Source organism: Ornithorhynchus anatinus, chromosome 3 (genome assembly GCF_004115215.2).
Source record: "Ornithorhynchus anatinus isolate Pmale09 chromosome 3, mOrnAna1.pri.v4, whole genome shotgun sequence".
Lineage (NCBI taxonomy): Eukaryota > Metazoa > Chordata > Mammalia > Monotremata > Ornithorhynchidae > Ornithorhynchus > Ornithorhynchus anatinus.
Window position 1 is genome coordinate 68,582,209 of NC_041730.1, and position 22,163 is coordinate 68,604,371.

Consider the following 22,163-nt stretch of genomic DNA (forward strand, 5'->3'; position numbering starts at 1 on the left):
ATCAATTATTTCTCCTTAATTTTTATATTGTGTTTGAACTTATATAAATATGAATGATGATAGAATGGTCTTAGATTAGTAATACCCACTATATACTGCTTCTAAATAAGCACAGTATATTCTATTTATTGCTTTTCTTTGATTCTCTGGTCTTTGGTGGTGAGATTTTCAGAAGGGCCTGAGGGGGTAGCCAATAAGACATGTGACCAAATCGTCCCCAAATTACCTACATGTAATGTCCTTTGTGGCCCATTTGCACCTGCTACACAGAGAATCAAATCCCACCTTCCTTAGGCAACATTTTTTGAATGGTATTTGTTAGGCATTTACTATGTGCCAGGCACTGGGTTAGATACAAGATAATCAAGCTGTAGACAACTCACGCCTCACAGTCTTAATCCCCATTTTCAGATGGATAATGGGGGCGCAGAGAAGTTAAGTCACTTCCCCAAGGTCACACAGCAAAGTGGCAGAGGCAGGATTAGAACCCAGGTCCTCTGACACCTATCCACTAGGCTTGCTGCTTCCCCAATTATCATTAGGTTTCTGTTCTAGATGATGCTCCATTCCTAACTGTGGTTCGACAGGCACTATCTTTCGCTGCCTCCCAACTCTCATCGCTGTAATACATCATTTGAGTGTTTGTTTCATCCTGTATCTATTTCTTGTCTTTCCTCTAAGGCTATAAACTTCTTGAGGGTAAAGAGTGTAACCTCAATCACCTAATATAACAGCGAGCTAATAGCAATCCTCAAAAAGCAGTTGTCAGTGGTGATGATACTGATTATTATGTTGATGGTGAATTAAGCAAGCGCTTTATATAGTGCTTGGCACATAGCACTTAACAAATACCACTATTATTGTTATTATTGTTCTTATAGAATTTATGCCCAGTAAGGTACCAGACTGAAAAATATTCAAGTCTCTAACTTTGGTTTTACTGTCACACAGTGCTCTCCTAATTCTTCTTTTACCTCCCTGGCCTGCTCAGTCTCTTTCATTAGCTTTCCCTCTGCCTCTCACCTCCTAACAATGTCTGTCCCCCTTAAGGCCCTGTTTTTGTCTTCTCCTAGTCTCACTTTACATTCACTCCCTTCCCAAGCTCATCCGCTACCATGGCCTCAGCTGCTACCTCTTCACAGATGAGATTCCAATTTGCTTTGTTGGCCCCAATCTCTCTCCTTGGCAAACTCACATCTGCTCCTGCATCCAGGACATCTCTACAGGGCTGTCCCACCAATACCTCATGCTCAAAATGTCCAAAACTTGACTCATCTTCACTTCCAAATTCTCCTTCTTCTAATCTTCCCATCACTACTATCCTCTCCATCTCCTGCCTGCAACCTCAGCATTATCCAAGCTTCGCCCTTTCTTTCACACCCATTACTCAATATATTACCAGATCCTCCACAACATTTCCAGGATTCACCCTTTCCTCACCATCCAATCTGCCATGATCCTTGCCGTGGCCCAGCTTGAGTAGAGTAAAAGCCTTCTCACTGGTCTCCCAGAATACAACCTCCCTCCGCTCTCTAGTCTACACTTCACTCTGCTTCTTGCATTATCCTTCTATCATTCTGTACATCTCTCCCACTGCAAAAACCTCCAATGATTGTCCACTCCTCTTTGTATAAAGCAAAAATTTATGACTTTTAGGCACTCAATTTCCTTGCTACCTATCCACCCTCTTCTCCACCACATCCCATCTTGTACTTTTCATTCCTCTCAAACTACTGTGCCATATTCTCATCTCTCCCACCACCTACCTCTTATTTACATCCTCCTCCAGTTTGCAACTTCCTCCCTTTCCTATCTCTGTGAACAATTAATTAATCTTATCTCCCTGATTAACGTCCACACACCCCCAGCACTTCCGTGCCTTCTACGAATTTACGTGCTGAAGGGGGCTGAGAGTGGCCTACGCACCCACCTTACATACCCTATTACTTAGGGCCTAACTCATGCCCATATCCCTTTTTTTCCTCTGAATTGCAATTTATTTTAGCATCTGTCTTCCCTGCTCCTTAAGGGTAGGGATCACCTAATTCAATGATCATCTAATCCCCTCTACTCTCTCAAACACTGAACACAGCGCTCTGCACAAATGCACTCAATAGATATTAATGATTTTCTGAAGTAACAATTAAAAATACTTAGACACAGTAAAACATTTCTAGGACATGACCTCCTGGGTTGTACAGAAATACAGATATGTCTTCTCTATGTTAGGGGGGTAAGGGGCATCATTGTAACTACTGAGTCAATATTATGTTAATGGTATATATGACTGCAGAATTCAAAGATAACCACCAAGACTTTCATTTTCCTATCTATATACTATAGTTTTATATCCTTTTAGACTCTGAGCCCGTCGTTGGGCAGGGATTGTCTCTATCTGTTGCTGAATTGTACATTCCAAGCACTTAATACAGTGCTCTGCACACAGAAAGCGTTCAGTAAATACAATTGAATGAATGACTGAATATCGTCATGTAGGAGAATGCTTTAGACCTGTGCCACTCTGTTATTTTACTGTAATTAACATTATAAAGTTGCCAAAAAAGTATTGGAGAACTCCATTCAGGATGGCTGAGGGCAAGGCTGGAACATAAAGCAACACCAGACCTTGACTGAAACACGTAATAGCATGTGCACAATCGGTACTTCCCTCACTGAATGTATTCGCACCAACATTGTGAATCATGTTATACCCATATAGGGTAATGAAAATACGAGTTACCAAAGAAATGACTGTATAAGCTGTTGAATATTTTTTTTTCCCACTAGGACTGATCAAAGGCAACTGTATCAAGCCTTAACTGCTGACCCACACGAAACTCACATACACAGTAACAACAGGCAGAGATACTGAAACAAAACATCAAAATAAAGAAAACAAGAGAAAGTCCCAGATTGGACACACAGACAAAGGAAGAAGGTATCTATTAGGTATATGTTTGGGCCCAACTGGATGACTATGCTAAAATTTGTTGAGCCTTGATTACTTGGTCTTATCATTCGTATAACTTGAATACTGTTTTTTGAGAAATGAAACACACTACTAAAGGGTGGGAGGGAGGGAGATTCACTTAAGATTTATATTCTGATGAAATCGGAGATAAGTAGCATAGGGTAAAAATTCACAGGCACACAGATTGTCTCTGAATTGCTCTGTCCCATTTTCTTAAAAAGGCTAATCGGTCCAGCCTAAATTTGAGTGACAAACTAACTCTCTGCGGGAAAGGTGGGTGTGTGAAAACCAGCCTCAGTCCTGTATACACAAGCCCGAAATCTTACACTAACCTAGAGGCCTGCATGCCTATAACTTACCTAACCTGACCCGCAGGTCCCTGAACTGCAAGTCGACTTGGGTAATTGGTATTGGCGTGCGCGTACAGGTCGGTGCGGGTAAGGTCCGTTGGCAATGTTCTGGATGGCTACAACCCACCGCCCGGGAGCCCGGGGAAAGCTGTGGGTGGGACAACCCATCCTTAGGCCGTCACTCCTGTTCCCTTTTTTTCTCATTCCCTTCTCCCATCCTACCCCCGGCCCCACCTAATAGCATCCTGGCCTGGCTCCTCCTGCCTCAGCCCCTGGCCTACACTGGTCTTGCCCGAGGGGAGGACAGCAGGGCGGCTTTCTGGGCAGAGGCAGAAGGAAAAGGTACAGGTCCATAGGTGGCTGCCCTATTAGTAGAGACTTAAAATACCACAGTTTATCTGGCTCAACCCACTGGTTCCTGCAACACAGTTTCAGGACATGCAAGCAGATGGGGTTTTTTTTGCAGCCACAGGTGAAAAGGTGTGCAGTCATGGGGAGAGTACCCGTATTTAACAGAGGACCAGTGTGGGTCTCTAAGCTGCATTTTCTTTTTTTTGGTCCTGAGTGAAACATTTGCCATGCAAATTACTTCAAACCACTTTTTACATTAAAATATTTAAAATAAAACCAATGGATTGAATTTATAAAATCGCAGCCATCTTAAAATAGCATATTCCCCAACTAAAGATTACTGCTGTTTCAGGAGCTAAACTAATGCAAAAAATGCTGAATCAATGTCTATTTTCTCTGAAGTGCTCATTTACTCTGGAAAAATAATTCAGTAACATTTTGTAAATTGAGCAATAGCCCATGAACATGCTTTATTCCAATAATTTCCATTATGAAGCCTCATATCCAGTGCTTTTTAAATAATCCAATTAAAATAAGTGAATTAAATAAAATAGAATTACATTAAAAATAAACCCATTTCATCTATCCCTTTAGAGTTCCAGAATTTCTAAAACACAAAAACAGCAGTGTTCACATATGGTGCTTAGTTCGGATCAGGAACATAATTTGGGAATTAGGGAACGAATTCTGACACCACCAGCCCATTCTGATTCAGGGCAATACAGCAACAGTAAAAATCAGTTTACTAACACACACCTGACAGTGGACTCAGTGAACCTTACAATGAGAGTCACACCCCCATGTGTTATAGGATAACTATGTGCTAATCCCTAACACTCCAATATGTTCAAGATTTTCAGGCAAAGCATTCAAAATGGGCTTCAGACAACAGAAAAATGGAAAGAAAAGTGGTCTTGTTCCCATGAACGCCTTCAATGAAACTTCATTTTTGCTTCAGTTGGAGTCTGATAATGATAATAATTATGGCATTTGTTGAGCGCTTATATTATGTGCCAAGCACCGTTCTAAGCACGGAATGATTATGGTACCTGTTGACTGCTTACTGTGTGCCAGGCACTGTAGTAAGTTCTGGGGTGGATACAAGCAAATCGAGTTGGACCCATTCCCTGTCCCACATGGGTTCGATTCCCGGCTCTGCCACTTGTCAGCTGTGTGACTCTGGGCAACTCACTTAACTTCTCTGTGCCTCAGTTACTCATCTGTTAAATGAGGGTTAAGACTGTGAGCCCCACGTGGGACAACCTGATTACTCTGTAACTACCCCAGCGCTTAGAACAGTGCTCTGCACATACTAAGCGCTTAACAAATACCAACATTACTATTATTATGGGGCTCACAGTCTCAACTCCCATTTTACAGATGAGGTAACAGATAAGTGAAGTAACTTGCCCGAGGTCACATAGCAGACAAGTGGCAGAGCCGGCATTAGAACCCATGACCTTCTAGTGGTCATAGAAAACAAAAGTTCTGCTCTTCATTTCTTAGGAAACTTATCTTCCACCATATTTAGGGGCAATGTGGTATTGTACTCTCCCAAGTGCTGAGTATATTGCTTTGCACACAGTAAGCACTCAATAAATACGATTGATGAATGAATTTTAATAGGTTGTCCTATTCTCAGCAATGTGATGGGGTATACTTCTTTATATCATCCACTTTTATTTCAGTTCACTGCCTACTCTCTGTATTTCAAGATGTAATTGAAAAATTGTCTCCAAAGACTAATCCTTCATCCAAACTAAGGGTGAAAAAATAACTAAGCATCAATGTATGGTTTTGTAAAATGCTATATGCAGAGTGATCTTTACCTAGACTGTGCAAGTTCTTTAATAATAACTGGAGGTAAATTTTGCTGAGCTAAAATATTTTGGAAAACTAAGAAATTCATTCATTTAATCGTATTTACTGAGCACTTTCTGTGTGCAGAGCACTGTAGTAAGCGCTTGGAAAGTACAATTCGGCAACAGAGACAATTCCTACCTAACGAGCTCACAGTCTAGAAGGGGAGAGACAGACAACAAAACAAAACAAAGCAAGTGGACAGGCATCAAGAGCATCAATTTTACAAAACCAAAATAACTTCTTAAAGATCGCTGGTCACTGCAGGCCTTAAAATGTACAAAACAGTGCTGCTTTATAACGTTATATTCTATATATCAGATAAATTTATATTATTCTCTGCATAAGGCATATTATTCACAATCATGAACAATTTTGTGCCTACTGAATTCTACACACTCTACCAATGTGCATGAACCAGGCAGGATATTATTTGAGAATTGATATACCAGGTTAGCAGATAAAAAAGTAACTGCAGAAATCTTGCTCTCCAAGTAATAAGTCCTGCTCTTGCAGAAGTAATAAGATAGGAACCCAAAATAATCTTGGACCAGGCATAAAGTATGAAACGTCCTACAAGGAAGGATTTTTGATTATACAGATATGTGAAACAAAGACACTAACAAACCTTATTTTGATTGAGTGGATCATTTCTTAGTCTCTGCTTGTTCTTCTGTAATTTACTAGGCATCATCTTTCCAGTTCTGAAGTCAAAACTGCTGAGGTCAACAGTATTTCCCAGGTACCTTGCCAATTGAGGCTTACTTCTGAACTTCTTACCACTCGGACTAGAAAGAAGAACACATTTTGTCATGTTTCATTGTACCGAGACAGGATAATCTTTTAGACAGACTTCTCATTACTCCAACCTTCCTCCTGACTGGGTATTCCTCCACCCAAAAAACCAACTTCACGCGGCTACATTGTATAGAGACCCAGTCTGCCTTCTGGTCTTCTTAATTTATGGGGATTTCATTCAAGTCATAAAACACCAACAACAATAAAATCACTTACAGACTAACATCCATCCAAAACAGAACTCCTTAACTTCCCACTAAATCTTGTCTTCCCCCTGCCCTTCTCATCACTGTAGACAGTGCCACTATCCTCCCCCTCTGACAAGCCCACAACCTCAGCAATATCCTCGGCTCCACTCTCTCATACAACCCATATATTCATCCTTTCACCAAATCCTGTCGGTTCTACCTTCACAACATCGCCCCAATCTATACTTTCCTCTTCATCCCAACTGCTGCTCGTGCTGATCCCAGCCCTTTGCCTCTGTCTCTCCCCCCTCCATACTTCATGATTCTCCACCAAGTCCATACTTCACTCTGCTGCCCAGATCACTTTACTTCAAAACTCTTCAGTCCATCTCTCCCCACTCCTCAAGAATCTCCAGTGCTTGTCCATTCAGCTCCACAATAAACAGAAACTCCTTACCATCGGCTTTAAAGCCCTCGATCAGCTTGCCCCCTCCTACGTTACCTCATTGATCTCCTACCACAGCCCAGCCCGCACACTTCACTCTTCCAATGCCAGCTTGCTCATGGGCCCCCTATCTCGTCTATCTCACCACTGATAACTTTCCCCAGGTCCTCCCTCATACACCCACATACCCTAGACCAACTACCCATATACACTAGACCACCACTCTCTTCATCTTCAAAGCCTTATTAAAGATACATCTTCTAGGTTCTAATCCCAGCTCTGCCACTTGTCTACTGTGAGACCTTTGGCAAGTCACTTAACTTCTCTATGCCTCGTTACCTCATCTGTAAAATGGGGATTAAGACTGTGAGCCCCATGTGGGACAGGGACTGTGTCCAACCTGACTAGCTTGTATCTACCCCAGTGCTTAACACACAGTAAGCGCTTAATATCATCATCATCAACAACAACAAAAGGGAAGCAGGGATGAGAAGTCCTCCAAATGCTTCACGGACTTTTACTCCACTGAGCTTGTGCACACCACAACTGGAATACACAAGCTCCAGGCCTGGGGGCTGAAATCCGAGCACTTTCTGATCTCATCAGGACCCAGATACTACTTGCAGCCCAAAGAGTAGATTAAAAGCCAGGGCTCCTGGGCAACTACACTGAACAAATGTAGCACCATCCCCGGCAGTTGAACAGTTGAACAGATGAGGGGAACCCAGAGACCACAGGAAGGGAGAAAAGAATATTAAGCAGGGGATTTTAGGACGTTTTGGGGGGAAGAGAGAGTTGGGGCTAAATCCAAAAGGGTGGTCCAAAGGTGAAATGACCATGTGCATTGGACATGGATTTGGTGGATGTGAGAGTCTCTCATGAGGTCAAAAGTAGTTAGATTCATTCAATCGTATTTACTGAGCATTTATTGAGTAAAGAGCACGGTACTAAGTGCTTGAAAAGTACTATGCAGCAATAAAGAGAGACAATCCCCGCCTACAATGGGCTTACATGGGCTACAGATTATTACACGTCTAAAATAAAACCATATTGACAGTGAATGGTATACAATAAATGTTATATGTATCCGTGATGCAAAGGTGAATCTTTTTCTTGTTAGCTCTAAAAAAACATTCAGCATAAAATCATGATCCAAGTAACTCTTGAACTCTTTCAATAATCTGTGTGACACAGTGTAAGTACCTGAAAATTTGAACTGTTCCCTCCCGGGGTTTATTCATTAAGCCCTAGAGTGTACTATCCTGAGTTTAGAATCATTTGGAAATCTCCAAAAAACAGAATGGATCACCCTAACTGATGACCCGGAACCATTCAGTGGAATTCAATGGGTTTGAGTTGACTTTTTATCCAGGGAGGTGTGACAGAGTGCATGTGTACATATTCACATATGAATGAATGCGTCAAAGGATCTGCATGTACCTCGGCTTGGTGAAGATAGGTGAGTGGGAGGGATGATGAGGGACAATCAATCGGTATCGGTAATATTTATTGAGCACTTACTGTGAGCAGAACAATGCATTAAGCACTTGGGAGAGTCCGTTTATTGTACTGTACTCTCCCAAGTGCGCAGCACAGTGCTCTGCACACAGAAAGTGTTCAATAAACACGACTGAATAAATGAATGAAGGAGACCATCAGTGAAGAGTGTTGTCTAGATATCAGGGGAAGTGATGAAGACATCTGTTGAAATGACTAGTAAGGGAAAATTTAAGATTTCCACTTATTTAATCCAATTTTCTCCCTAGAATGAAGCCGGGCGGCAGTACCTCTTCCAAATTATTAGGGACTATTTAGTAGAGAAGGGAGACTGTCAGCTTGTGTGGGCAGGGGACTTGGGAGAGTACTGTATTCTCCCAAGCATTTAGTAGAGTAGCATTTAGTAGATTGCTCTGAACGTAGTAAGCGTTCAAATACCACTGATGATAGATGAAGTGGGCAGAGTACGTCCCGCAGGCCATATCCGGTCTGACAAGCAATTTAATCCAGTTTCAACTGGTTCCGAGCAGAACGCTTTGAATTTTTACCTTCTACAGCGTCGGATTAAAGTGATTCATCTCCAATCCAGGATCATCTTGATTTTGAAGCAAAACAAGAGTAAGGGTGATCTTAGGTGCACTTTGGTATCGCTGCAGATTTTTAATGGAAGCGATCTGAAGGATTTTGTGATTACAGTGATCGTCAATAGTTAAACTGGCACAAAAACTCCAATCCCATTTAAATTTTATCACCCTGATTCACTGAGTGCCTGTGTGCAGAGCATTTGCCCTAAACATGGGAATCATTCACACACAAAATGGGCTACGGGAGGGAAAATCTTGTGACGTGAACTCAGGAGAGAAACTACTATACGGTTCCGCTTTTATGCAACCTGTTGCCACTGTCAGAAACAGAACACTGATCTGACTCAGTAAAGGCACAGAGCAAGCTACAGACGGCCCACAGTCTATACAGCCTGGGATCAATGTTGTTTGATATCTCGACAATCCAATGCATCCAATGCAAGGTGCAAACCAATTGAAGAGGCAGTTATAGTCTCTTTACCGGCAAAGAGTGCTTACAATTTAAGTAGTTGTGCATAATTTTCAAGAGCTGAATGGATATCAAGCAGAAACTCCTCACTATGGGCTTCAAAACTCTCCATCATCTTGCCCCTTCTCATCTCACTTCCCTTCTCTCCTTCCCCATCCCAGCCCACACACTCTGCTCCTCTGGTGCCGCCCACCTCCTCATTGGGCCTCGTTCTCGCCTGTCCCGCCGTCGACCCCTGGCCCACGTCCTGCCTCTGGCCTGGAACGCCCTCCCTCCTCACATCTGCCAAACTAGCACATGTTCCCCCCTTCAAAGCCCTATTGAAAGCTCACCTCCTCCAGGAGGCCTTCCCAGATTAAACTCCCTTTTCTTCTGCTCCCCCGCCCCTCCCCATTGCCCCGACTTGCTCCCTCTGCTCTACCCCCCCTCCCCGCCCCATGGCACTTGTATATCTATGTACATAATACAATTATAGTTCCTTTTAATGATGTGTCTGCATCTATAATTCTATTTATTTATTCATTCATTCATTTAATAGTATTTATTGAGCGCTTACTATGTGCAGAGCACTGTACTACGCACTTGGAATGTACAATTCGGCAACGGATAGAAACAATCCCTGCCCATTGACGGGCTCACAGTTCATCTGTTTTACTTGCTTCCCCCTTTTAGACTGTGAGCCCGTTGTGGGGAGGGACTGTCTCTGTTGTTGATTTGTACTTCTCCAGCGCTTAGTAGAGTGCTCTGCTCAGAGTAAGCACTCAATAAACACTATTAAATGAATGAATGAATTTATAAATTGAGACCCTGATAAGGGTTCGAATGCATAGAAAGAGAGATGCTCAGAAGGAGTTGGCCTGCTAGAAGCAGCAGCATGGACTGGTGGATAGAGCACGGGCTGGGAGTCAGAGGACCTGGGTTCTAATCCCGGCTCCACCACTTGTCTGCTCTGTGACCTTGGGCAAATCACTTAATTTCTCAGCTGTAAAGTGGAGATTAAGTCTGTAAGCCCCATGTGGGACACGGGCTGTGTCCAACCTGCAGCAGCATGGCTCAGTGGAAAGAGCACGGGCTTGGGAGTCAGGGCTCATAAGTTCGAATCCCAGCTCTGCCACTTGTCGGCTGTGTGACTGTGGGCAAATCACTTAACTTCTCTGTGCCTCAGTTCCCTCATCTGTAAAATGGGGATGAAGACTGTGAGCCCCACGTGGGACAACCTGATTCCCCTATATATTCCCCTATTCCCCAGCGCTTAGAACAGTGCTCGGCACATAGTAAGCGCTTAATAATAATGTTGGTATTTGTTAAGCGCTTAGTATGTGCCAAGCACTGTTCTAAGCGCTGGGGTAGACATAGGGGAATCAGGTTGTCCCACGTGGGGCTCACAGTCTTCATCCCCATTTTACAGATGAGGGAACTGAGGCACAGAGAAGTTAAGTGACTTGCCCACAGTCACACAGCCGACAAGTGGCAGAGCTGGGATTCAAACTCATGAGCCCTGACTCCAAAGCCCGTGCTCTTTCCACTGAGCCACGCTGCTTCTCAACAAATACCAACATTATTATTACATTATTAGGTCATGGGTTCGAATCCCAGCTCTGCCACTTGTCTCCTGTGTGACTGTGGGCAAGTCACTTAACTTCTCTGTGCCTCAGTTACCTCATCCGTAAAATGGGGATGAAGACTGTGAGCCGCACGTGAGACAACCTGATTACCTGTATCTACCCCAGTGCTTAGAACAGTGCTCTGCACATAGTAAGAGCTTAACAAATACCAACATTATTATTAGCTTGTTTCTGTTCCCCAATTCTGTTGTATTGTACTCTTCCAAGTGCTTAGAAGAGGGCTCTGTACATAGTAAGCGATTAATAAATACCATTGGATTGACTGATCTACCTTATCTTAGTACAGTGCCTGGTACATAGTAAGCACTTAAATACCATAAGAAGGAACTTTATCAAGATAATAATAATAATGTTGGTGTTTGTTAAGCGCTTTACTATGTGCAAAACACTGTTCTAAGCGCTGGGGTAGATAGAGGGTAATCAGGTTGTCCCACCTGAGGCTCACAGTCTTAATCCCCATTTTAAAGATGAGGGAACTGAGGCACAGAGAAGTGAAGTGACTTGTCCACAGTCACACAGCAAACAAGTGGCAGAGCTGGGATACGAACATAAGAAGGTGGTAACCACTGAACCTAAATTGGCAAAATTCTTGAAAATGAAAAGTCACCAATCAGCAGAACAAGTTTCTACCTCTGCAGTTGCCTTTAAAGAATAACAACACTGGTGTTTATTAAGCCTTTACTATGTATCAAGCATAGGCTATGTACTGGGGTAAATAAAGGTGGGCATTAGAGAATCAGACACGACCCTATTGCCTCAGGGTTTACTGTACGAAGATTCCATGCAGGAACCCTAAGTGGTCACTTGGGCATGCCATTTCCCCTCTCTTCTTTCAGGAGCTCTGAGAATATTTTCCACCATTTCTGAATGTAGGATGTAGATACACTAAATTATTCGAGGTCGATATTTTCCATCATTTCTGAATGTAGGCTGTAAATACACTAAATTGTTTCTATCGACTACCTGAGGAATACACACACACACACACACACACACACCTATCTTACAAGAGTTTAGGATCGATGTAACCTATACCTACCTATTTACCTTCAGGATAAATGGACAGCAACAATTCCTAGGTGGGTCTGTCAAACTCATATCACTTATTAGCTTCCATGACTGTGCATTCATTATATATCTAGAGTGGCCTTTTCCTCCTTTAAGCAACACCACAAAAAAATCTAGATCACTGGGAGCAAGGGAACGGGGCAAGGATACTGTTCTGGGAAGTGGATAATGATAACTCTTTGAAAGAAAAAAAAGTGGTGCATTGTGAGGCACAATACAAGTAATCTGCTTTTGACAAACTGTTGAAAACTGATTTACAAACTAAGACTAGATCAAATCACTGGTGATGCTTGGATGGGGAAGTTTATTTCAACAGATTACTCAAATTAGGCATGCACTAAAACGGGATCGCTAAACTACTGATTTAAAGCTCTCCATCACCTTGCCCCTTTCTAGCTCACCTCACTTCTCTCCTTCTACAACCCAGCTCGCATACTTCTCTCTCCCAGTGCTAGCCTTCTTCTCACTGTGCCTCCATCTCGCCAGTCTCACGGGGTCGACCTCTGGCCCACACCCTGCCTCTGGCCTGGCCCTCCCTCCTCAAATCCACCGGACAACTATTCTCCCCCGCCTTTTCAAAGCCTTATTGAAGGCACACCTCCTCCAAGAGGCCTTCCCAGTCTAAACCCCACTTTTCCTCATCTCCCACTTCCTTCTGAGTCGCCCTGACATGCTCTCTGTGCTCTCTCCCCTCCCAGCCCCACGGCACTTATGTAGATATCTGTCATTTTATTTATAATAATGTTGGTATTTGTTAAGCGCTTACTATGTGCCGAGCACTGTCCTAAGCACTGGGGTAGACACAGGGGAATCAGGTTGTCCCACGTGGGGCTCACAGTCTTAATCCCCATTTTACAGATGAGGTAACGGAGGCACCGAGAAGTTAAGTGACTTGCCCAAAGTCACACAGCTGACAAGTGGCCGAGCCGGGATTCGAACCCATGACCTCTGACTTCAAAGCCCATGCTCTTTCCACTGAGCCACGCTGCTTCTCTTGATGTCTGTCTCTCTCCCCCTCTACATATGAGCTCGTTCTGGGCAGGGACTGTCACTGTTGATTGTTGTATTGTGCTTTCCCAAGCGCTTAGTACAGTCTTCCCCTTGACTCTATTTATTGCCATTGTTCTTGTCTGTCCGTCTCCCCCGATTAGACTATAAGCCCGTCAAACGGCAGGGACTGTCTCTATCTGTTGCCTACTTGTTCATCCCAAGCGCTTAGTACAGTGCCCTGCACATAGTAAGCGCTCAATAAATACTATTGAATGAATGAATGAACAGTAAGCACTTAATAAATACAATTGAATGAATGAATACATAAACTGTTGTTGGTTACCAAACTTTCAATTACCTGAGCTTGCTTGGGTAATGGGCTTACTTCTGTAAAGGCCAATGGCCAAACTCCTGCTCGCTGCAAAACACTTTCAGGGTAAAAACGCTTAAGCCTTCCATAGATTTGCTTTCATCTGACTTCTTTCACGCCCCACTCGATTATTCAAAACGGGCCAAGCCATACCTAAAATTTAAGGCTTAAACGCAGGACGATTTTACAAAGTAGGATGAGAGGTGACAGTGTTAGATATATTTCGCTCTGTAGCAAGTTTGACTTGCTGTCCACGCTATCCATAATGCTTTCTAAACAGGAAATATTTTAGAGACTTCCTAGGGCTGCTAACGTGGATCTTCCTCAAGGGAGTTGAGAGTTAGACACCACACTCTCACCCACACTCAAGGCAGTTGAAAGCCTTAATTAAAGATAAAAGCTTTTCTTTTTTGGAGGAAATTTACTTTAAAAAAGGGATCCATCGTAAGAAAAGCCTAAGGATATAATGGCTTTAAAACAATACCCCCTTTAAACAAATGAGATAGCACACCGTGACCTAGTGGATAGAGTACAGGCCTGGGAGCTAAAAGGACGTGGGTTCTTATCTCTGCTCTGCCAGGTGACGGCTGTGTGTGACTTTAGGCAAGTCACTCACTTCTCTGGGCCTCAGTGACCTCAACTGCCAAAACGGGGATTACGACTGTGAGCCCCAGAGGCCTTCCCAGACTGAGCCCTGCGTCAGAGGTCATTGGTTCTAATCCCAGCTCTGCCGCTGGTCAGCTGTGTGACTTTGGGCAAGTCACTTAACTTCTCTGGGCCTCAATTCCCTCATCTGTAAAATGGGATTAAGACTGTGAGCTCCACGTGGGACAACCTGATCACCTTGTATCCCCCCCGGCGCTTAGAACAGTGCTTGGCACACAGTAAGCACTTAACAAATACCATTATTATTATTTCCATCTGCCCCTCCTCCCCATCCCATTGCCCGTACTCCCTCCCTCTGCTCTACCCCCTTTCCCTCCCCACAGCACTTGTGTATATTTGTATATATTATTTATTACTCTATTTGATGTGTAGATACCTATGATTCCATTTATCTATTTTGATGGTATTGATGCCTGACTACTTGTTTGGTTTTACTGTCTGTCTCCCCCTTTTGGACTGTGAGCCTGTTGTTGGGTAGGGATTGTCTCTATCTGTTGCCAAACTGCAAATAAGCACTCAATAAATACGATTGAATGAATGAATGAATTACAATTTTCTTGTATCCAACCCAATGCTCAGTGTACAGTGCCCAGCACATAGCGCCTGACAGAGTAATCAAGGCAGACCAGGATAAATTCTTGGGTCAGCGTAGTAGCAATTTGGATGGCGAGGAAAGGAGGAGTTTAGCAAGAATGCGAAGGTAAAACCGACAAGATTGGTGACAATTTACAATAATACAACATTGAGATCCTTTCACGGCAAGAGCGTGGGGCAGGGTGGTAGCTGTTTGTGGGGCAACGAAGGTCGGATCCGGGAAATGACGCAGAGGAAGAATTGGCAGGATTCGGCAATTAAATGAATGTGAGGGAAGAAGAGAAGCTTCATGTTTGATATATTTAGAGCTTAAAATGCTGGTGGGATATTCTCCTACTTATACTCTCCCACCTACTGAGACAGTGAGCTCCATGTAGGACAGAGACTGCACCCAATCTAATCAACCTGCATGCATGAGCATCACTCCAGCACCTAGAACAGTGTCTGGCACGTAATAATAATTGTGGTATTTGTGAAGTGCTATGTATGTGCCAGGCACTGTACTAAGCGCTGGGGTGGACACAAGTCAGTCGGATTGGACACAGTTCCTGTCTCATGTGGGGCTCACAGTCTCAATCCCCATTTTACAGATGAGGTAACTGAGGCCCAGAGAAGTGAAGTGACTTGTCCAAGGTCACACAGCAGACAAGTGGCAGATCTGGGATTAGAACCCATGACCTTCTGACTCCCAGGCCCACAATCTATTCCTATGCCATGCCCACTTTCTTATCTTAAAAGGAAAGGAGGTTCCTTCGTGACAACTAAGAAATCTGTTTTCTGATTTTCATCTCTAAGGTAAAAATCCTAAATATTGGCCTTAGGTTCAAAGAAGCTATGCAAAGAAATAATGTCCTGTATTCACACACTGCAGTGTTTCAAGAGCAACCAGTGGGAAACTAATAAATGTTGTTTGATGATAAAAGCCCATGATAAAAGTTTCCATCTTGGAAAAGGTGCCAGAATTCAATAAGAATACAGAGACATGTATTCATTCTTGATAACTTGTTCTCACTTCTACTTGGACTGAGCCCCATGAGGAACAGGGCTGCATCCGACCTGATTATCCTGTCTCTACCAGCACTTACTATGTGTGTGGCAAGCACCATACTCAGCGCCTAGCCATTATCACAACTATCATTATTGTCACTATTATTATGTTATCGTTACTACAGACGATGTTTGGGAGGACTGTTTTCAGTTATCGTCTGACTGTGGAAACTGGCATTTAGGAAAAAAAAAAACCAGCAGCCTACTCTAGTGGAAAGACCACGGGCCTGGGAGTCAGAGGATCTGGGTTCTAACCCTAGTTCTGCCACTTTTTGACTGTGCGGCCTCAGGCAAACTGCTTAATTTCTCTGTGCCTCAACTGTAGAATGGTGATTAAGACTGTGGGTCTATATGGGACATGGACTATGTCCAAATTGATTAGTGGGCTTCAGCACGTAGTGGAGTGGCCGGCACAAAAGTGAGCACTTAAAGACCATTAGGGAAAAAAAGGTGCGGCTAGCACCCATATCCACGAGCCATCCCACATCAAGATATACAACTGACACTGAGTGCAATGAAATAGCTCCACATGTGGCCCTCCCAGGGGCTAAAATTGATGCCACTCTTGTTGGGTAACAATAAAGTCGTCAGTCCCCCAGCACCCTTAGCACTGGTAGAGAGTGAAGGAATGGGATAAGGAAAAAAAATTAAATGGCTAAAAATACAAAAAAAAAGCCCAGAGCCCTCACCACAGCAGTCAGGGCCAGGGGAACCCAGCTTATCCTCTCTTCTGGATCAGGTCAGTGGAAAGACACGCTAAAAAAAAGTGACCTGGCTTATTCTCCTGCCCTCCCTTTGCACGATTGTCACTCTTCAAACCAATGGATGCTCCATTTCAAAATACAATGACTTTTAAGGAAATTGGTAATGGAGTTCCCAGGTTCAGACAGTGGGAGAAAGGGAGAAGCTAAATAAAATTAAAACACATGGTGCTCAGACGCTTCTTTAGGTGAGCCAGAAGTCTCGGGCAGAAGACTTTCTTAGAAGCCCCCTCGTTTTCCTGGGCAAAGCCAGTGGAAGAACATACCAGTAAGCACTGACTTACCTTGGTTCCTGGCCCTCCTGCTACCCGCTCTTGGATCTGAATCCAAAGAGCTTCCTCTTCCTTTTTGTTGCCAGACCCAGGACCAAATCCCACACTTCCCTACCTGGTGAGAACTCACTGACAAACTCAGTGTGAAAGCACATACGACTTCAAAAGGCAGTGCTGAGGAACCATGATTCCCCTTAGCCCTCTCCAACGCCCACCCCGCCCCGCTTCCCTGGGCTAAGCAGGGGAAAATGTGGAGGCTGGGGAAATAAACAGCCAGAGAGAAAGAGAGATGGCCAAAATGAGCACCAGCAGCAGAAACACTAGAATATGAAAAACAGCTACAGATGTAAAAGAATTTCACTATGGGCAGCGGGAGTGTCTGCTGATTCTGTTGTACTGTACTCTTCCAAGCACTTAGAACAGTGTTCTGCACATAATAAGCCCTCAATAAATACCACTGATTCCACCTTTCCAGTCTCCCTTCCTCCTCTTTCCCTCTATGACAACTCCTCAGTTGATCGGCCTGACTCTCCTCTTTCCATTTACCTAGCTCTCTCACCTGCCTGTATTCACTATTCACCTACTCTTTCCTCGGTGATTCTGGTCCTTGCTTGGTGCCCTTCCTCACTTAATTTTGACTTTCTATTCTTGTCCTCTACTCAATTCTTCTCTCTCTCCCCATCAGCTTTGTTCCTCTCTGAGTTGCTCTTCTCTTCTCCTCACTGCCTTATGGCTTCTCCACCCTCTCATTCTTCTTCCTCTGTGCCTTTCCCTGTCCTTTCCCTCACGTTTGTTAAACCCATCTCCTCCCCCAGGGTCCCAGGGCTCTCTACCTAGAGTTCTCCGGGTCCTACCCCTCCCCAGCGATCCTCACAAGTTTGTCTAAAGAGAAAAGGAACCCATCACGGCCCTGTGCTCCAGGCAGGTAGGTATTCAGTTCCCCCCGGGGTAGGTCCAGTTATCGCAGGAAGCAGCATGGCATCGTGGACAGAGCACGGGCCTGGGAGTCAGAAGGTCGTGGGTTCTAATTCCGGCTCCGCCACTCATCTGCTCTGTGACTCTGGGCAAGTCACTTCACTTTTCTGGGCCTCAGTTACCTCATCTGTAAACTTGGGATTGAGGCTGTGTGCCCCGCGTGGGACAGGGACCGTGTCCAACCTGATTAGCTTGTATCCTCCCCAGTACTCAGTTCAGTGCCCGACGCATAGTGAGCACTTAACAAATACCATAATAATTATTATTATTATCCCCACCTCCCTAACCTGAGGCTCTTGAATGCACTTCCACTCCTACAGGGAATGGAGTTTACCGCTACGGTGATGTTAGCAGGCAGGAGGGAGGGAGAATGCCACGCTCATTGGGCTTCCCTTCCGTGGCTGTGTTCTCCCACCATACCAACCAAATGGCAGACTAGAATAGACCAACTAGCAGCATTCCCCATGAATCAACCAATGGAATTTACTGAGTGCTGAGTCCTCTCTGATCTTCCATCCTCCTTGCCTCTCCCCACTTCAGTCTATACTTCACTCCGCTGCCCAGATTATCTTTTTATAGAAAGGATCTGGGCATGTCACTCCCCTCCTCAAAAACCTCCAGTGGTTGCCTATCAACCTTCGCACGAAACAAACACTCCTCACTCTTGGCTTCAAAACTCTCCATCACCTGGCCCCCTCCTACCTCCTCCCTTCTCTCCTTCTCCAGCCAGCCCACACACTCCGCTCCTCTGCCGCCGCTCACCTCCTCACTGGGCCTCCTTCTCGCCTGTCTCGCCGTCGACCCCTGGCCCACATCCTGCCTCTCTGGCCTGGAATGCCCTCCCTCTTCACATCCGCCAAACTCTATTCCCCTCTTCAAAGCCCTCCTGAGTCCTCCCTTTCCCTCCACCCTTCCTCCCTTCCCCATCGCCCCTACTCCCTCCCTCTGCTCTACCCCCTTCCTCTCCCCACAGCACTTGTGCATATTTGTATATGTTATTTATTACTCTATTTTATTACTGATGTGTAGATATCTATGATTCCATTTATCTATTTTGATGGTATTGATGCCTGACTACTTGTTTTGTTTTGTTGTCTGTCTCCCCCTTTTCAACTGCTGGGCAGGGACTGTCTCCATCTGTTGCTGAATTGTACACTCTAAGCGCTTGGTTCAGTGCTCTGCATACAGTAAGCGCTCAATAAATACGATTGAACGAATTAATGAATGTGCACAGCACTGGACTGGGCACTTGGGAGAGGACAACTCTATGAATTTCACACTGTGAAATCCCTGCCAAGAGAAAAAGACCATCGTTGCAGGCCAGTGCTCTTCGGATAAAGCTGGTCTTCAGGATGGATTTCTCGGAAGGGTCCTCTAAAGATGAACAACTGTTTACTAACAGGGGAATTTAGGCATTAACATTGGAGATTACGAAATTCTGAAAGACCGACTCAGAAGTTCCGTGGCTAAACTTAGAAATGAAGTTTTCAGTTACCACTAAGGTGAAAATACTTGGGATTAAATACTGTTTCACAGCTGGGCCTTGCCAGATGATCCTGGAGTAATGTCTGTGGTACTAACTAAAACTCTTTGATTCTACACATTGAAATGATTCTGAACAGGGCCATCGTGGGTACTATGGACACAATTATCTTAAATGATAGGTCCAAAGTGACTAAGTATTTTTCTAACATTTTGAGGCCCAAAATAGAATTAACGTCTGCTACTGGGATACAAAATAAACGGAAAGAGGGTGCGTGTGTATGTGTGTGTGTGTGTTGCAATTTTCCGACAGACTTTCTACCTAATGAAAAATTTCTTTATGTTAATTATCCATATTAAGGAGTTACCCTAAGAGGAAAAAAAAAAGAGATGACTGAAATTTCTCCTACAATTCCCCAATCTCCTTTTGGCCAGGAGTTTCAACCTCCTCCCTAAACCACACTTGTATCTGAGATAACAAGCAATAATGATTGTTTACCCTCTGTATGGCATCTGATATATGTGCTAATGAGCAGTAAAAGTACTTAAAGACCAAGTGAGGAGATGAAAAGGACATTGATTAGCCACCAACTGTAAAACGGAGTTGGCCGTATTTGTTTGCAGCAGTTTATTTCTGATTCATCAAGCAGGTCTCTAACGGCTTCCAGGCAACACACTTAGTTACAACTGTGGCTCTAGGTTTCCACAATCTCGTCAAGTAATTTACTTAATGCTTCATCTCCTTTTCAAGTCAGCACTTCCTATATTCTCAAAACAGTAAACCAATGGCAGAACATTGTATGATGCAATTTTTAAAAACACGTTTCAAAAGCAGAACTCTGGGCTGCATATTTCTATCTGATCCACTTTTTCAAAGTCAGATGTGAAGCTCTTCATTTTAAAATCTGTAATTACTTCAACGGAGGTAGTTGCTGTGTGGGTTTGTTTATATATATATGCATATATATATATAGATAGATAGATAGATATAAAATGGTGTTTGTTCAAGCGCTTACTATGGTCCCAGCACTGTTTTGAGCGCTGGGGCAGACTAGTGAGGTAATGAGGTTGGAAACAGTCCTTGAACCACAGCCTAAGTAGGAGGGAGAACAGGTATTTATTCCCCATTTTACAGATGAGGCAGCTAAGACAAAGAGAAGTTAAGTGACTTGCCCAAGATCACACAGAAAAATGGCGGTGCCAGATTTACAACCAGGTCCTCTGACTCCCAGGGCCTGGGCTCTTTCCCCTTAGGCCACAGTGCTTCTTTTGCAGGATCCAGTTTTGCAAGTGAGATTGAAAAATAAATTTCTGTCATCCCCCTCTCTACAATGAAATCCTACCTGAAAAGCCGAGTCTCCCTCAAAAAGAGGGTATTGTGCCAGGCAATTTCAGAATTAGTGGGATTTCTCCTCTTGCACCCGCTAACAAACGACGGTTTTCTCTGGATGCCTGCTGAGCATCTTTCCAAAATGAGCCAAACGGAGCACGGGCGCTGAAAAGAGCGAACCTAGGTGGGACGGACCAAGAGGGGCCCAGGGAACTAGAAAGGAACCTTGATTGGTGAGTAGCCTGTCCCTTCTGCCAGCTTCTCCCGAGGCCTGGATCTCTCCTGGCTTTAATAATACTAATGGGGGTACTTGTTAAGCGCTTTACTATGTGCAAAGCACCGTTCTAAGCGCTGGGGGAGATACAAGGTGATCAGGCTGTCCCACGTGGGGCTCACAGTCTTAAATCCCCATTTTACAGATGAGGGAACTGAGGCCTAGAAAGGTTAAATGACTTGCCTAAAGTCACCCAGCTGACAAGCGGCGGAGCCGGGATTAGAACCCTTGATCTCTGCCTCCCAAGCCCGGCCCCTTTCCACTGAGCCACGCTGCTTCTCCTGATCTGCTGATGCCACCTGCTCCAGGCTAGCCTGTCCCCAGCCTGCTGCTAGGCGAGGCATAATAATAATAATGATAACAATGTTGGTATTTGTTAAGCGCTTACTATGTGCAGAGCACTGTTCTAAGCGCTGGGGTAGATACAGGGTAATCAGGTTGTCCCACGTAAGGCTCAGAGTCTTCATCCCCATTTTGCAGATGAGGGAACTGAGGCCCAGAAGGGTTAAGTGACTTGCCCAAAGTCACCCATCTGACAAGGGGCAGAGCCGGGATTAGAACCCAAGACCTCTGCCTCCCAAGCCCCGACTCTTTCCACTGAGCCACGCTGCTTCTCCTGATCTGCTGATGCCACCTGCTCCAGGCTAGCCTGTCCCCAGCCTGCAGCTAGATGAGGTGGGCATAATAATAATAATAACAATGTTGATATTTGTTCATTCATTCATTCATTCGATAGTATTTATTGAGCGCTTACTATGTGCAGAGCACTGTACTAAGCGCTTGGGATGAACAAGTCGGCAACAGATAGAGACAGTCCCTGCCGTTTGACGGGCTTACGGTCTAATCGGGGGAGACGGACAGACGAGAACAATGGCACTAAACAGCGTCAAGGGGAAGAACATCTCGTAAAAACCGATGGCAACTAAATAGAATCGAGGCGATGTACAATTCATTAACAAAATAAATAGGGTAACGAAAATATATACAGTTGAGCGGACGAGTACAGTGCTGTGGGGATGGGAAGGGAGAGGTGGAGGAGCAGAGGGAAAAGGGGAAAATGAGGCTTTAGCTGCGGAGAGGTAAAGGGGGGATGGCAGAGGGAGTAGAGGGGGAAGAGGAGCTCAGTCTGGGAAGGCCTCTTGGAGGAGGCCCAGCCGCTTACTATGTGCAGAGCCCTGTACTAAGCGCTGGGGTAG

General features: G+C 44.4%; 1 protein-coding gene across 1 annotated transcript in view; it reads right to left on the reverse strand.

Moving 5' to 3' along the window:
• MBD2 (methyl-CpG binding domain protein 2) overlaps window positions 1-22,163 on the reverse strand; it is an 86,496-nt gene that overhangs the window by 38,844 nt on the left and 25,489 nt on the right. Inside the window, 1 exon segment of the mRNA XM_029059860.1 lies at window positions 6,161-6,320. Coding sequence (XP_028915693.1) covers window positions 6,161-6,320 — 160 coding nt within the window.